General features: G+C 33.4%; 1 protein-coding gene across 3 annotated transcripts in view; it reads left to right on the top strand.

The window, feature by feature from the left end:
• The window catches only part of LOC123924504 (myb-like protein L), a 29,908-nt gene extending 16,593 nt beyond the window's left edge, over nucleotides 1-13,315 (top strand). Inside the window, exons 9-16 of one of the 3 annotated variants that reach the window (XM_045977415.1) lie at nucleotides 2,744-2,861; nucleotides 2,942-3,116; nucleotides 7,679-7,785; nucleotides 10,680-10,887; nucleotides 11,635-11,784; nucleotides 11,878-12,027; nucleotides 12,129-12,331; nucleotides 12,991-13,315. In XM_045977415.1, coding sequence (XP_045833371.1) covers nucleotides 3,076-3,116; nucleotides 7,679-7,785; nucleotides 10,680-10,887; nucleotides 11,635-11,784; nucleotides 11,878-12,027; nucleotides 12,129-12,331; nucleotides 12,991-13,058 — 927 coding nt within the window. In that variant the 5' untranslated portion in view covers nucleotides 2,744-2,861; nucleotides 2,942-3,075 and the 3' untranslated portion in view covers nucleotides 13,059-13,315. Of the gene's footprint in view, nucleotides 1-2,743; nucleotides 2,862-2,941; nucleotides 3,117-6,862; nucleotides 7,491-7,678; nucleotides 7,786-10,679; nucleotides 10,888-11,634; nucleotides 11,785-11,877; nucleotides 12,028-12,128; nucleotides 12,693-12,990 lie in introns of those variants that run through there. The other 2 variants (XM_045977417.1, XM_045977416.1) reach the window with 2 other exon arrangements.
• Nucleotides 13,316-17,133: the final 3,818 nt, after the last annotated feature.

The following is a 17,133-nucleotide window of genomic DNA, read 5'->3' as shown; positions in this document are numbered from 1 at the left end:
GATCATGGTATAGCAGAATAGATAGACACTTGATGAACTTAGGCTTTGCAAAAAGTCCAAGTGAATTTACCTTATATGTTAAAAAGGTTGATAATGAAATACTTGTTGTATCACTCTATGTTGATGATCTGTTCGTTACAGGAAGTCATGAGGAACTTATTTGCAAGTTCAAGGAGGAAATGAAAGGTGCTTTTGAGATGACGGACCTTGGAAAAATGACATTTTTCCTTGGAATGCAGGTGCAACAAAAGCAAAATAAAATATTTGTGTGCCAACAAAAATATGCAAAAGAAGTTCTCAGGAAGTTCAATATGGAAGAATGTAAACCAGCTACAACTCCAATGAATCAAAAAGAGAAGTTTTGCAAAGAAGATGAAGCTGAAAAGGTTGATGAGAGATTGTACAGAAGCATAATAGGCTGTTTGATGTATTTGACAGCAACTAGGCCTGATATCATGTATGCTGTAAGTTTATTATCAAGGTACATGCATTGTGCTAGTGAAATTCATTTTCAAGCAGCTAAAAGAATTCTTAGATATGTCAAGGGCACACTTGATTACGGAATAAGGTTCAGTCAAGTAAAAAGTTTCTGCCTTCTTGGTTATTCTGACAGTGATTGGGCTGGATGTGTTGATGATATGAGGAGCACATCAGGTTATTGTTTTACAATAGGTTCTGGAGTTTTTTCATGGTGTTCAAAAAAACAAGAAGTTATAGCTCAATCGACAGCAGAGGCAGAATATATAGCTGCTGCTGCTGCTGTGAATCAAGCTATTTGGATCAGAAAGCTCATGACAGACTTGCACATGAATCAAACAGAAAGCACAAAGATATTTGTGGATAACCAAGCTGCAATTTCAATTGCTAATGATCCAGTGTTCCATGGTAGAACCAAACACTTCAAGATCAAGTTTTTCTATCTAAGAGAAGTTCAAAAGGATGGAGAAGTTCAGCTTGTCTATTGTAAAACAGAACATCAGAATGCAGACATCTTAACAAAGGCACTTTCAAAAACCAGATTTGAGTTCATGAGGAAAAGGCTTGGAATATGCAGCTCTAGTGCCAAGGAGGAGTGTTTGATGGAATGACCCATGAGCTGCTCAATCAATGTTTATTTCTCCTAATTTCTAGGCAATAAAGTTTAAACTAGTTATTGGGATCAGAATAATTAAAGTCTCTAAGTATCAGTTACATAGTAAATGTTTTGCCTTTTTATTTTTCCTTATGGCTGTATAAGTACCAAGTTTTGCTGCTCAATAATATAATAAGCCTTTTTGCAGTCAGATTACATCTTAGTTCTTGCTTATACAATCACTATATTTCACTAAATAACCAACAGAAACACTCTCTGCTATTTCTTCGCATAAGAGCGAAGACTCTGAAAACCTGGGCCCCACGCCTTTTTATCTTTCTCTCACTTATTTCTTGGCTCTGCCAAACTAGAGAAATGGCCATTTCTCTCACATCTCTCTCGCTTCAACTTCTCTCTCCTAATTCACCTAAATCAAAAACAGCATTAGTCCCTAAGTTCAATTCCGCGATTGCAATTAAAAGTGATTTTGGATTATGAACTTAATGACCCTTGTCCCTAATATTTCATAAGTTTTGTATTGAATATTTATTTTCCTACAGATTTACTATGATTCTTTCAGATTAAATAGATTTTCCTACGGAATATGTATTATTTCCTACAAATTTACCTGTTTCCTTCAGAAATCGTAATTATCCTCTACGAATTACCTTAAAAAAAACCGCAGGAAACAATTTTAATACAAAAATATAATATTTCTGGTGGATTTTCCTACAAACAAATCCGCAGGAAACTATAAAATATTTTTGAAGATAAATTGCAGGAAATATCTAGGTGAAATTCCCGATAGTTACAATGTGGCCAAAAATTGAATTATGATATAGATGACAATGTTTCGGAAAACTGTTCCGAACTTGAAAATGATAATAAGCTCATTTCAGATTTGTGGGATAACTTTTTTAAGTGTGTAGACAATGCTAGACAGGGATAAGTATAAATTTTTTTTGTTGTTAAAAATGAAATTGTTGACAGTGAAAAGCAAATTGAATGAGTGTGAAGGTGGTTCTAAACAAACCAAGGATGATGATATACAAACCTTTATTGCTTCCAATATTACCGATCAAGTAGAAATTCTTCTCCCAAAGATGTCTAAGACAAAAGGTAGTGGTAAAAGAATTAAAAGGTGAAAAAGAGAAGGCTATTGAAAAATAAAAAAAGAACAAGATTTTGTAAAGCATGTGGCCAATATGCAAATCATGATAGCCGTAATTGTCCCCAAAAAACATCTACCTAGTTTTGGTAAGAAACATCCTCTAAAATGTAGATTTGTTTTCAATTTGTGTGAGTTGTTTTTTTTTTAACATTTGTGTCATTTTATTACTAGTTTTAATATATTTATCTATTTATTTTGACAATCACAAACTTAAATCATTTCATTACAAGTAGTTTTAATACAAACAAGTCAAAGAAATGGCCGCTCTAACAAGTTTATGGGCAACCATGTTCGCTTGTCGCTTAGCAAACTTCACCTTAAAGTTAGAATTTAAAGACAAAATACTTTGAATATTACAAATAATGGAACTAAATTCGGACACACCCCTATGTAGCTTTTGTATTGCATCAACTACTCTTTTGAAATCGGTCTAAAAAATGACATGGGTGATGCCTCATCTAACCATCTCCTTCATCGCTTCCATCTATGCTAACTATAAGATGGTATTGGAAAGATTTCCGCTTTCATTGGATTGGAAAAATGGAGGGAAAATCTTTTGAAGGGGATTAAGCAATAATTCCAAGAAACAGTGCTTGAAATTTCAGTAGATAGAATGAGGTAATAACTGATTTATATTGTTGTATATTGCTAAATGTTCCATTTTGACCTTTGTCATTGCACTAATTTCCATGATTTAGTTGACAGTTCAGGTTGCTCACCTGAAGATGCAAATGACATTGATAGCATAATTGAATCCGTTAAAGGTATTGAAATTACACCAGCGAGGATTAGAGGATTTTTACATAAAGTTAGTTGGGATAGATTGGCTTCTATGTATGTTGCTGGTCGTACTGGTGGTGAATGTGAATCAAGGTGTGTATTTCTTAATTGTTGAAGCTTTGTGCTTTATGTTTTTGTTATTGCGCCATGCTCATGCATCATATCATATCATATCCCGTCTTATATATGATTATGAGAACTATGTCTACTGTATTATTTTTTAATTAAAAATAAAGAAATTCATCATCATCATCATCATCTTCATCCTCATGTTAATCATCTTCATCCCATATTCATCATTTTCATCCTCATCTATTAACAACAACAAAATGTTTCACTCAAATCTCAATCAACCCTAAATTTATCTAACCTACAAGAGAACTTTAAATGGAATCAATAAGCTGAAACAAATAAAAGAGAGGAAAGTTTGAACAAAAATCAAAGAACTGAAAAAATGTGAAAGATGCTGGAGAATAAAAATCATGGACAAAGCAATCTATCTATTATTATAATATATTAAATCAGAAACCCAAATTGGTTAGTTGACATTTCATCAAATTCAATCTTGAATACCCAAAATTACATTTAAATACTAGAGAAAGACTTTCTATCTAATGTTATTTCTGCGTTGAGATTTTACAGAGAAAGACTTTCAATCTTTCAAGCTAGCCGTGCCACGACTGTTCAATCAGTCGAAGGTTTTGGTGCACATAATTCAACAAATCCCCAAATTTCTTTTTCAAACCCCTCTGTCTTTCAATTAAATTTGAGGATTTTTTTAACTTTGATAAATTTAGGGTTCATTGAAAGTTTGCAATTTCAAATTTTAATTTCAGAAAAGATGATAGTGAAGATAGACAAGGAACTTGAAAGTGTATTTGAGTGAAACATTTTTTTTTTTGTTATTTTAAGGAATAATATAATGAACATGAAGATGATGAATTTCTTTATCTTTAATTAAAAAATATTTTTAAAATTTAAATTATTGATAAAATTATTATTTCAGCAATTTTTTAATAAAAAAATGGTAAAAAGGATCAACATGCGTAGATTTTGGTAGATAAAGGACCTAAATGGGAGAAAAATAAGATAAAGGACTAATGTGTTACAAATAAATAAGAATTTTTCCTAATAAATAATATAAAATTTGATCCCAAGAAATACTCTAATATAATTTAAATTAATATAATAGATATTCTAACAGATACATTTTATATGAATATTCCATACTGATTATATATATTGAACCGTTTCCGCTACTCATCACATCACAATGGCGTCACCACCACCGCGACGTCCACCATCACCGCCACCACTGCCACCACCGCCGTCGTCATCACCTCCACAGTCTTCATCACAACCACATTCATCAACTGGTACCAATCTTGAAACAGTTGATACATCAATTCGCTCATCGCAGCCACCGTCACCACCTCCATCGGCGGAACCACTACCGCTGCCGCAACGAATTCGTCAAATCTTGAAATGTTGTTTAACAACCGTGTGCAAATTCATACAGTTTTGTATGTGAATCTTGTCTACAAATTCCATATCAATTACTTCAGTTTCAATATGCAAAAAATATATAGATTTAAACAAATTATTAGCCTTCACATATATTTAAAACTTAATATAAATATATATGTTTTACTCAGCTAACCTTGATAAGTCTTGGCCTTTGCTAGTTGCACAATAACTACTGCATTGTTGTAATCTGCAGAAGCAATAAAAGCATTTAGTTCATCAACATACGGACCAAACAGAGTGCAATGAATCTTATGCCTATGTACAAAATATTAATATAACAAACTCAGTTAAAAATCTTATTGTTCTTTGATTTAGTTTATAATGCAAGTTTCCCAATAATGCAAGTTAAAAAGCCAGACTTAGTATAATGCAACAAACTAAAATATCCATACCCTTGTGCCTCTAGAGCAATCACATTAAGCTTAGTGGTAGATCCATTTTGGCTTGTTACCTCATGCTCTATTCCAACACCAGTCAACACCCGTATAACATCTGAAATGACTCAAAATATTATTAGCATATATAAATACAATCTTTTGGAAGAAATAACATAGAAAATCAACAAATGCAAAACACATACCTACTAAGTAGTCAGTATCATAACTTCCACTCACAACATCAGAAATAGGAACTAAATGAAACGGAGATCCCTTAACATCATGGTTCGTAATCCTCTGAACCACAGATCCAAACTGGAAATTCATCTTGTAGCGATGCTGAGTGGTACGGTATGCTCCACCATTAGTCGAAACCCCCAAATTTTCAAAACTATAAACTTTTCCTTCACTTAAATCATCCTTAAATTTATAGATAAGTGTTTTTTTAACAGTTGCATGGATTCTTCCACCCTCAGAATCCATTAAAACGATTTCTAAAGAAAACTGACTGTTAGGTCGAGAGAAATCAGAAACTTCCCATAGCCTTAAAATTTTTGCTTTGAAATTCCAACTTGTTCTCTCATAATCAATTTTTTCAATCTCAGAAAAATGCTCACCATTACCAATCATGAAAGCCATTTTCAACTAAATTAAAAACAGTTTTTTTTTTTTGTTTTGAAAAATTAAATAGTGATTGAAAAAAGCAATTAAAACAACAGACGAGGAAAGAAGCAAATGAATTTGTTTGGTGTGGCGGAGACAATACACTCCATAACTGCTTAAATAGACAAACCCTCTAACCCTATTTCAATTATAAAATGAATAAATCAATTGAATTTCAAGGCGGGAGAAACTGAAAGTGAAATTCGAAATTACTTTTTACCTCTTGATCTTATCTTATATCCCTTTGGAGGAAAATCCAATCTGCATGTATATTGACCAAACCTGCAAAATCAACAAATAATGAATCATTAAAATGGTAATTTTTCAACATTGGGGTTTTCTTCATGTAAAGACATGTGAAATTTTTCTGAAATTAGAGGAGGATTTGAAGAGAGGGAAGGGTTAAAAATGAAATTTCTCTAGCGATGACAGAGTGAGAAGATGTTGCATTGATAAGTAATTGAAACTTTTGGTTGTGAAAATGGTTTCAAATTTGTTAGCCAAAAGAAGAAGAGGAGTTCTGCTTTGCAGAACAATGAAAACGACGCCTCATGATCTTCCACTGTCCTATTTTGCTTTTTTTTCGAATTTTTTATTGTTTTCAACAAACCGGACCGGGCTTTTTTGGGCCTTAATGGATTGGACTGTTGTTTTTGGCCCAGCAAGCAATGAGATGAATGGGAGGGAAAGGAAATTCAAATTGCTGGCCAAAAAAAGCAAAGTTTTTCAAATTTTTCCAGCTAGGATTTTTTCTGCATGATTGTCTGATTGACATGTGGCTAAAATTACCCTAAAGCTGTGTTGAATTTGTCAAATTAGAGGAGGATTTGAAGAGAGTGAAGGGTTAAAAATGAAATTTCTCTAGCGATGACAGAGTGAGAAGAAGATGTTGCATCGATAAGTAATTGAAACTTTTTGGTTGTGAAAATGGTTTCAAATTTGTTAGCCAAAAGAAGAAGAGGAGTTCTGCTTTGCAGAACAATGAAAACGACGCCTCATGATCTTCCACTGTCCTATTTTGCTTTTTTTCGATTTTTTTATTGTTTTCAACAAACCGGACCGGGCTTTTTTGGGCCTTAATGGATTGGACTGTTGTTTTTGGCCCAGCAAGCAATGAGATGAATGGGAGGGAAAGGAAATTCAAATTGCTGGCCAAAAAAAGCAAAGTTTTTCAAATTTTTCCAGCTAGGATTTTTTCTGCATGATTGTCTGATTGACATGTGGCTAAAATTACCCTAAAGCTGTGTTGAATTTGTCAAATTGGAGGAGGATTTGAAGAGAGTGAAGGGTTAAAAATGAAATTTCTCTAGCGATGACAGAGTGAGAAGAAGATGTTGCATCGATAAGTAATTGAAACTTTTTGGTTGTGAAAATGGTTTCAAATTTGTTAGCCAAAAGAAGAAGAGGAGTTATGCTTTGCAGAACAATGAAAACGACGCCTCATGATCTTCCACTGTCCTATTTTGCTTTTTTTCGATTTTTTTATTGTTTTCAACAAACCGGACCGGGCTTGTTTGTGCCTTAATGGATTGGACTGTTGTTTTTGGCCCAGCAAGCAATGAGATGAATGGGAGGGAAAGGAAATTCAAATTGCTGGCCAAAAGAAGCAAAGTTTTTCAAATTTTTCCAGTTAGGATTTTTTCTGCATGATTGTGTGATTGACATGTAGCTAAAATTACCCTAAAGTTGTGTTGAATTTGTGTAGTTAGTGTGATTATGCACGGGATGTGTTATCAGATGCTTCATTATCAGTGTGTTATTTGACTATTGTTTCATGTTTACTGCCTTTCAATGAAGAATATCTTCCTGGGCATTGCAAACATCTATGACGCTCACAATCACAGACAGTTTATCCTTTTTGGGTTTCAATAAGAGTTCAAGATCAACATAGATCATGCAGGTGGGACTGTCCATGAAATGATTTTTAAAATGGCGGTGCTTAACATGTCTGTGATGATGATTGTCATCACATATGTCTGGGACACTCCTTTCTTGAATCTAATTAGAACATAGAATAACTTAATGTAAATGGATGGATTCTTAGACATAATAATATTTGACTAATTCTTCTAATGTTTGCAACCATAGGTGGTTGAATTGTGAAGACCCTTTGATCAACCATGGCCCATGGACTTTAGAAGAGGATAGGTCTCTTTTGACTATTGTCCAAGAGAAGGGCATCAGGAACTTGTTTGATATTGTAGAAAATAATAAGTGAATACTGTTGTGTGTTATTCTTCAGCTCAAGGCTGATTTAAATAAGAAGAGTACAAACATAAAAGGAAATAATAGATAAGCTTAGAATCTCCTAGAAATAACAAAGTAGGAAACTAAATATTTTCCAACACCCTCCTCAAGTTGGTGCATAGATATCTATCATGCCCAACTTGCCGATCAAATGCTCAAAGGTGGGTCTTGCTAAGCTTTTGGTCAAGATATCTGCAGTTTGCTGACTCGAAGTTACAAAAGGTAGACATATGATTCCGGCATCTAACTTCTCTTTTATGAAATGTCGATCGATCTCAATATGCTTGGTTCTGTCATGTTGAACTGGGTTATGAGCTATGCTAATAGCGGCTTTACTGTCAGAGTATAATTTCAATGGAAGCTCAATTTTCATCTTAAGCTCTTCTAGGACTCTGTGGATCCATAATCCTTCACAAATACCTTGAGCCATAGCTCTAAACTCAGCTTCTGCACTACTTCTTGCTACAACTCCTTGTTTCTTGCTCCTCCATGTCACAAGATTACCCCAAACATAGGTACAATATCCAGAGGTTGATCTTCTGTCAGTGACTGAACCTGCCCAATCAGCATCGGTAAAGATAGACACATTTCTTTCACTAGTCTTCTTAAAAAATAATCCCTTTCCAGGATTTGCTTTCAAATATCGCAGTATCCTATAGACTGCCTCAAGATGTTCCTCAAAAGGAGAATGCATAAACTGACTTACTACACTAACCGAGAAAGCAATGTCAGGTCTAGTGTGTGACAAATAAATCAGTTTCCCAACCAATCTCTGGTACCTTCCAGTATCAACAGGAACACGACCTTCTTCCCAAAGTTTTGCATTAGGATCCATGGGAGTATCTGGTGGTCAGCATCCACACATTCCTGTTTCTTTCAATAAATCTAGAATGTATTTTTGCTGGGAAACTACAATACCATCTTTTGATCGAGCAACCTCCATACCAAGAAAATATCTCATGGATCCCAAGTCCTTGATTTCAAAGTCTAATGCTAATTTCTCTTTTACTCTTGCCATTTCAACTATATCATCTCCAGTAAGGACGATATCGTCAACATAAACAATTAGGACAGCAATTTTTCCATCTTGGGAGAACTTTGTGAACAAGGTGTGGTCAGCTTGTCCTTGAATGTACCCTTGTTTCTTCATGGAATAAGTGAACTTTTCAAACCAAGCTCTAGGAGACTGCTTTAATCCATACAAAGACTTATTTAGTTTGCATACATTTGATCCAAACTTGTCTTCAAAGTCAGGAGGAATGTCCATATATACTTCTTCTAAATCACCATTGAGAAAAGCATTCTTAACATCCAACTGATGTAGGGGCCAATCTAAGTTAGCAGCAAGAGACAAGAGAATTCTGACAGTGTTCAATTTTGCAACAGGAGCAAAAGTCTCTAAGTAGTCTATACCATAGGTTTGAGTAAAACCCTTAGCCACCAATCGAGCCTTGTACCTTTCGATTGACCCATCTGAATTATACTTCACAGTAAACACCCATTTGCATCCAACCGTCTTCTTGTCATCCGGTAGTGTCATAACACTCCAAGTTTTGTTATTTTCAAGAGCTTTCATCTCCTCAAGTACAGCTTCCCTCCACTTTGGAACTTCTAGAGCAACCTGTACATTTTTTGGAATCTCTACACTAGACAATTTTGAGGTGAAGGCAGAAAAAGACGAAGACAAATTTGAATATGATATAAAATTGGACAATGGGTATTTAGTGCAAGATCTAACAGGTTTTCTAACAGTCACAGGATCATCGATTTCAGGATACAAAATACGACTCTCAGAAACAGAGATAGACTTACCTTTTCTTTTTTTAGGAAGTTGATCATCCCCCGGTTCAGATTCATGACAGTGTTGAGATGTGGACTCATCACTTTCTTTGTGATTCTTTCTCACAAAAACCTTTCCTTTCCAAGTTTTGATTCCTGCTTCAAACCTATTATCTTTATATGACTCATTATTTTGTGGCATTTCAATTAGATCATCATTATCATCGTTTTCAAGATTCTCATTGTTTTCTTCATGAGAAAATGTAGGCTCGGATTCACTAAGTTCACTACTCATAACAGGAGTAGGATTAGATAAAGAATCATGGCCATTTTTCGTTGGTGCAGAAGTATAAGTCTTAGAACTTTGTGATACCGGCAAAGATAAATTATTAAAAAAACTCGTGTCCTCAGTTTGAAACGAATCTTCATTTAAATTCCCCCTGAAGATGCGTGTCAAAAAAAGGTTTGTTTTCAAAGAATGTAACATCCATGGTGACAAACATTTTCTGGTTTTTTGGATCAAAACATTTATATCCCTTCTGGGTTGGAGAATACCCAACAAAAACACATTTTATAGCACGCGATTCGAGTTTGCTAATATTCTTATGTTCATGAACAAATGCAGTGCAACCAAAGATTTTTAAGGTCAAATCGTTTGAAACACGATCATTAGGAAAACATTCTTTGAAAATATGAATTGGAGTTTGAAAATTAAGAACTTTGGAGGGCACTCTGTTAATTAAGTATGCAGCAATTAAAACTGCTTCACCCCACAAATAATTTGGTACTTTACTTGCGAAAAGTAAAGCTCTAGCCACATCCAACAAGTGCCTATTTTTTCTTTCTGCAACTCCATTTTGTTGGGGAGTGTTAGGACATGAACTTTGATGCACAATTTCATTTTCACGAAAAAAATCACTCAACATTGTGTTAAAATATTCTTTGCCGTTATCACTTCTAAATACTTGAATATTTGTTTGAAATTGATTTTGCACCATTTTAACAAAATCTTTTACGGCATTAGACTTTGATTTTGCACTTATTAAAATTGATTTTCCAACAGATATTGCTGTATCATTGGCCACAAACAGGATTCCATTTCAATGTTTGGCACGATTCAAAAGGAGCTTAAATTCTTCGATGATAAATAGTGAATGGACTGAGGAAGAAGATGCCCAACGTTGTTCTGCTGTTGCATATTTTGGTGATAGTAATTGGCAGAATGTTGCTTCTGTTTTAGAACGGCGGACGGGAACCCAGTGCTCGAATAGGTAGGTTAACTCTTTGTTATAATTAGCGATGGTAACCTATCACTTAAATTAGCGATGTACATATTATATGCTAGTTTAAAGCCTATTCATAAGTATTTCATTTACAACTATATTGGTGGCTTAATAATCTATTTTCTCAAGGGAAAGTCATGTGGCCTTGCAGTTACAAGTGACTAATAAATATTAATTACATTTTAGCTTAGTATAGTTTGAACCTCAACTGTTTGACTTCTTTGTTTATATAGTGTTATGATTATGATTGGAAGATTGAGAAAAGAAGTATTATGCCGTTGTAACTTCAGCTTCAAGCTTTTGCCATTCTTCTAGTACACAAAACAGTAATCTACCCTGTTGTATCAAATGTTGACTTACATTCTGGTTTTAACTGGGAATATCTGGTTGCAACTTTTAGACGTAGACATTTTATGTTTTTCCAATCCTAAGCTGCTATGTAGCATCATGTGAAAATTATTGTGTCGTCATCGAGGTTAGTCTCTGAGGCCGTGCATTATGTTCTCAACTTCATTTGGAATAGGCTTAAGCCCCCAAATCGTTCCTATATTTCTCTTGCAAGGTTGCTAAATGTAAAAATAAAATGAGAATGTTACGCTTATTCTTGATATTGAAATAACACAATTAATGATTAACAAAGCCTGGTCACTGAAAAACTGAAACATGAGAACTGGAGAAGTTGTTTATATGTTGCTGTATTTTGTCTACTAATGCAACAAATTATAATTGATGCAGATGGAAAAAATCAATTTGTCCTGTGAGGAAAGGGAGCTTTACTCTCAAGGAGGATGAACGCCTTACAGTAGCAGTCATGCTGTTTGGCCGGAAATGGAATCAAATAGCCAAATATGTTCCTGGCAGGATCCAATCTCAGTGTAGGGACAGGTATTGCATTCTATTCTATTTTATAAACATTTTAGCAACAGACTTTTTATGATTTAGGCTTCTTGTTGAAGTTCTTGAGCATTCTTATTGCAGATACCTTAATAGTTTGGATCCTTCTTTGAAATGGGGTGGGTGGACTGAGGATGAGGATTTAAGATTAGAAGCTGCAATCACCAAGTATGGATATTGCTGGTCTAAGGTTGCGGAATATGTGCCTCTCCGCACCGATTCCCAATGCCGAAAGTATGTGTCTATTACTTCAATGAAAATTCTGTTTTAAAAACCTTTTAGTCTTGTTATGTTAGTCATACCTATACATACATATTTGTTTTGTTGATCAAGAGATGGAAGGTGATATGTCATGAACAAGTTCCTCTGCTTCAAGAAACAAGAAAGCGGCAAAGGTCTCTTCTTGCCGGTAACTTTGTCGATCGAGAATCTGAACGTCCAGCCCTTACACCGAATGACTTTATTCCTTTACGAATGGTAGCTTCACCATCTGATGTTGGTGCGAAAATCTCCAAAGGAAGCGGAAGAGACAGTCGAGGTACCCTCTCCTTAAACTACCTTTCATTTTGGGTTAATAGTCGATTTTTGGGTTTCTGGCCGATTTTAGGTTTTTCGGCCGATTTTTTGGGTTTAGGCAATTTTTGGTTTCACTCTTTTTAGATCTCTGACCCTTCTAGATATTTTTTGTGGATACTGTAAGTACATTAAATAATTAGAATGTTAATTACACGTTAGGTACATGATAATCAGGAAATCAGGACAAGTTAGTATTACCCCGGAGGGAATTCATGGGCAGGATAACAATCAGGATTATTAAGTTAAGTTAAGAAAGTCAATCAATTATGGTGGTTACTTATGTACCACGTTATGGGATTCGTTAGAATCCAATCATGTTATGATTGTGATCAGTCGTGTCGATGTACATTATTATCGCAGACGGACATGTCAGGCCTCTGAGACCGGCTCACCTCAGAGTGTCTTTGTTATGGATAAAACGAACAAGATAAATAATTTGTGTTACACCTTTATGTATTATGTTATGAAATTATGTTATGTAAATCATATTTAGAGATTGACTATCAGGATCAAGGAACATTAGTTCATCAGTTGCCCCCGGTGTAGACATCAATAGTAATTGGGTAGTAGGAATCCACTGAGACGAAGTGACTGTCTCATCCCCCACTTATTTGATTTCAGATAAACAGGTTGATCGAGATATCATGGTCTGCAAGCATGGAGTTCAGATGCTTGATTATGCTAGTTGAGCTGATGTCATGTTATCTTATATTGTGAATAAGATTTAGTTTCTTTATGTTTTCAATTGTTAGCTCAACTTAGTATTAATAACTTGGATTTTTGTAATCCTATTTATGTATTCGGACGATATGTAATGAAATTTAATGTTTCCCGATTCAGTTATGTACACTCTTGTCGATATTCTAGATAAATTGACATGGCATGTTATACTGCACAATGAATAAGTTCTGTATATATAATAGAATATAATTTTGTATAAGCTTATATATATATCCGATTAATTTAGTTGTGTTTTTTTATTACAGATTAATTTGTATATATCCAACCATCAATCCAAAAAATAGTGAGATACAAAAATCTTTTTTTATTGGGTATGAAGATTATTTTTTTTCCTTTTTTTTTTAAATCTTTTTTTGAGAAGATTTTTTTGTATTATTTTTCTTAAATCTTTTTTTTAGAAGATCTTTTTTTCTTAAATAATGGGTTACAAAAAATTCAATTGAATGTCACGTAAGCAAGTTTTCTAATTAAATGACACCCAAACAATTTCTATGAGAGTGCGCGATAGAGCTCCGTGGGAATCTCGCTATGTATATTATAGAGATTATAAATAAATAAAAAAGGAGAAACAAATTTTTGAAGCTCGATTATAAAACTAAACATAAGTACAAAACCATAAAAAACCATAAATTTATAGGAAAAATAAAAGGATTATAAGGAATGAATTTAATAATTGTGATGTGCCCATGAATGAGTTATGTATATATAATAGAATATAACTTTGTATAAGCTTATATATATGAGATTAATTTGTATATATCCAACCATCAATCCAAAAAATTGTGAGATACAAAAATCTCTTTTTATTGGGTACAAAGATTATTATTTTTTTCCTTTTTTTTTAAATCTTTTTTTAGAAGATTTTTTTGTATTCTCTTTCTTAAATCATTTTTTTAGAAGATCCCTTTTCCTTAAATAATGGGTTACAAAAAATTCAATTGAATGTCACGTAAGCAAGCTTTTTAATTAAATGACACCTAAGCAATTTCTATGAAAATGCACGATAGAACTCTGTGGGAATCTCGCTATGTGCATTATAGAGATTTAATATATTATGTAAAAAAAATTAATATGTTATGTACAAAAAAAAAAACTTTAATTTTTCAAATATATAGCATTAATTAGTTTTATAGAATCTATATTTATTTATACTATATACTATATATAAAGAGGATACATGAGTTTTGGGTGGACTTTTCATAATACCAACAATACCCTTGCTTTTTTTAGTAACAACAAAAATATTTTATTAACAAATTCACCAAAACATAAGACACATTTTTTTAGCAGCAAAACTCTTCTATTAACAAACTCATCATAACATAATACATTTTTTTTTTTTTACGTAAGTTAGACACTGGCAGGCGTGAAATGCGCTTGCTTGGCCCGCTAGTATATATAAAGTAAGTTTTTTTATGTCGCATTAGCGGTTCCGCGCATGTCTGTGTCTATTATACAAACATATGTAAAAAAATTGCTATAAAGACATGTTTTATGTTATGGTGAATTTGAATAAAAATTTTTGTATCCTCTTTATGGGAGCCCCTAGTATGGACCTCTTTTTTTAGGGGTCCACCCATGGTCCTTATTAAATAACTGACAGTTGTAGGTTAAATTCACTTTTCTTATTTTAGGGTTCAGTGCAGTTAGGAATTTAGTGACTGCAGTGTAGTCGGCTACGTCCAGTCCGTCTGATCAAGATCAGACAGTCCAAAGTTTAAGATCAGATTTTATAATTAAAATCTGAGCCGTCTGATCTTGATCGAACGGTCCAGATTTACTGACTGCGTGCAGTCAACTGCACAGAATCCAAATCCCTCTTCTTCCTTTAATTCATCCCTCTCTCCTTGTTGAGTTTTTGCAACCAGAAACCAATTAATCATCCAATTTCCAACCAATGCTTTCCTAATGCATCTTGTACTTCAAATTCACAATGGTGATTCAAATTCAACCAATTCAAATCATCATAAAAAACGGTGGTTTACAATGCTCATTCTCCTTTAGACTAATTGAACCCTCTAGAAAAGGGATTCCACAGCAACGCTATTTAAAACAAGGCATTAAACAATGACGCGCTTCAAGGTGTTTATGAGTAATAGAAACCCAGACCTCGACACGGTACTATCGCAACCGTTAATGCCTTCAAGCTCGCCGCAACATCTTCGTGATAATGAACTTTGTACCAAATCTGGAACCGGGTTCATTAAAAAGAATAAAATTAACGATGTTGTTAATGTTTTCTCCGATTAGTAGTCGATTCAGGAATTACATATAAAACACCATAAATAAGTGGTTCGGAATTGGCGTTGGTAAGGTGACTAGAGATGGTGGATTGGTGGTGGCAGTGAAGGTTGTGAAGGTTGTGACTGGTCAAGATTCAGAGCGAATCAATTTATTCAATCTGATTTTTTTTTAACCGACTCTAGTTTTTAATGAGGAGACCGATGAGTGAAATGTGGAAAAGCAGTTTCAGCAACAAGGGAAAGAGGAGGAGGAGGAGTGTGTACAACTAGAGTGTTTGTGAAGAAAAAAAATAGAAAAAGTGAATTTAACCCACCACTGCCGGTCATTTAACAAGGAAAAGAGGGCCATATTAGGGACTCCCCCTCATTATATGTGTCTTATGTTACGATAAACTAAAGGTATTCTCCACGCGCAAAGAGACTAATCTCCTTGAGGTAAACGAGATTCATTTAAGGGGTTGATCTTTCTAAACAAAGTATTATATATAGGTATAGATGTCAAATCCGTTTATTCTCTTTTTTTTATTAATATTAATTTTTTTAGGCTTAATTGAATATTTAGTCTCTTATGTTTATTTTAGGTTTCAATTTGGTCTTTAAGTTTAAAAAGGTTCAAATTGGTCCTTTATGTTATTGATATCAACATAAGTTCGACATTTTTGTTAAATTTTGAGTTAATTTCTTCTAACTTTTCGTTGAATTTTGAGTTATTTTCTTCTAAAACTTTCACATAGTACCCTTCTAAGTTGTCTGCGTACGTAAATCTATTAGCCATATAGACGATTTAAAGAAAAATTTGACGAAAGTGACCAAATTGAAACTTTTAAAACATAAGGGACCAAATTTAAAACTAAAATAAATATAATGGACCAAATATGCGATTAAGCCGATTATTTAAAATAATCATTTAGTTTAACATAAATATTCTCATTCAACTAATGTGACACAAGTGGTAGAAATTTGGATCTCTTAATCATTTGGTCCTAAGTTCGATCTTTGACCGGTATGTATAGAGAAAATATTTGTCGAGAGATGTCAACCCTTTAAATGGATCACAATTACCTATAGAATAATTAATATAAGATCATTATTGTGTCAATCAAAGGCAAAAACTACAATTCTTACATCATGTTAACAAGTTTCATGATGTTTTATGTTAACAGTTCTCACACCTTGAGTCTTGAAAGATTAAATGATTGAATGAATTGCTTAAACATGTTCCGTAGACAAAATTATATGAGAAATTATACAGTTAATCAAAGAGACAGATTCTTTTATATTACATATCTTCTAATAATGTGTTACAATTATCCTCTATTTTAAGTGAGGAACAATAAAAACAGTGTCTAAAGAACTTTGTATAAGTTTTGTATTTCAATAATATACCTCTCAATCAACTAACTGTTAGATAATAAAGTATTAGTCTTAAGTTATTTGGCCTTTATACTAGTAACTAGTAAGTTAGAGTCCATTAGGTCTTATTATAAATTCTCTTATAATCCTTATTTTAACTTATGCAATTGGTATTATAATGTAAACCCTAGCCTCTTTTTGTTTATTTCTCTAGTTTGTATCTCTTATTCTAACACTAACATTATGAATTAATGTTATTCATGAAAATTTTCTTAAAAAAGAAACTGAAATTTAATACTTTTATAACCATTATTATTTTGAAATCCTTTTTAAGAATTTCAACCATGGGATGTTTGGTACTTAGAAGAAACCATTTCTAACATAAAATGGAATTACTGATGTACATTAAAAAAAAAATAGCTTAAAA

This window comes from Trifolium pratense, linkage group LG4, assembly GCF_020283565.1.
Source record: "Trifolium pratense cultivar HEN17-A07 linkage group LG4, ARS_RC_1.1, whole genome shotgun sequence".
NCBI classification, from domain to species: domain Eukaryota; kingdom Viridiplantae; phylum Streptophyta; class Magnoliopsida; order Fabales; family Fabaceae; genus Trifolium; species Trifolium pratense.
This window is presented reverse-complemented; position numbering and strand designations above follow the sequence as displayed.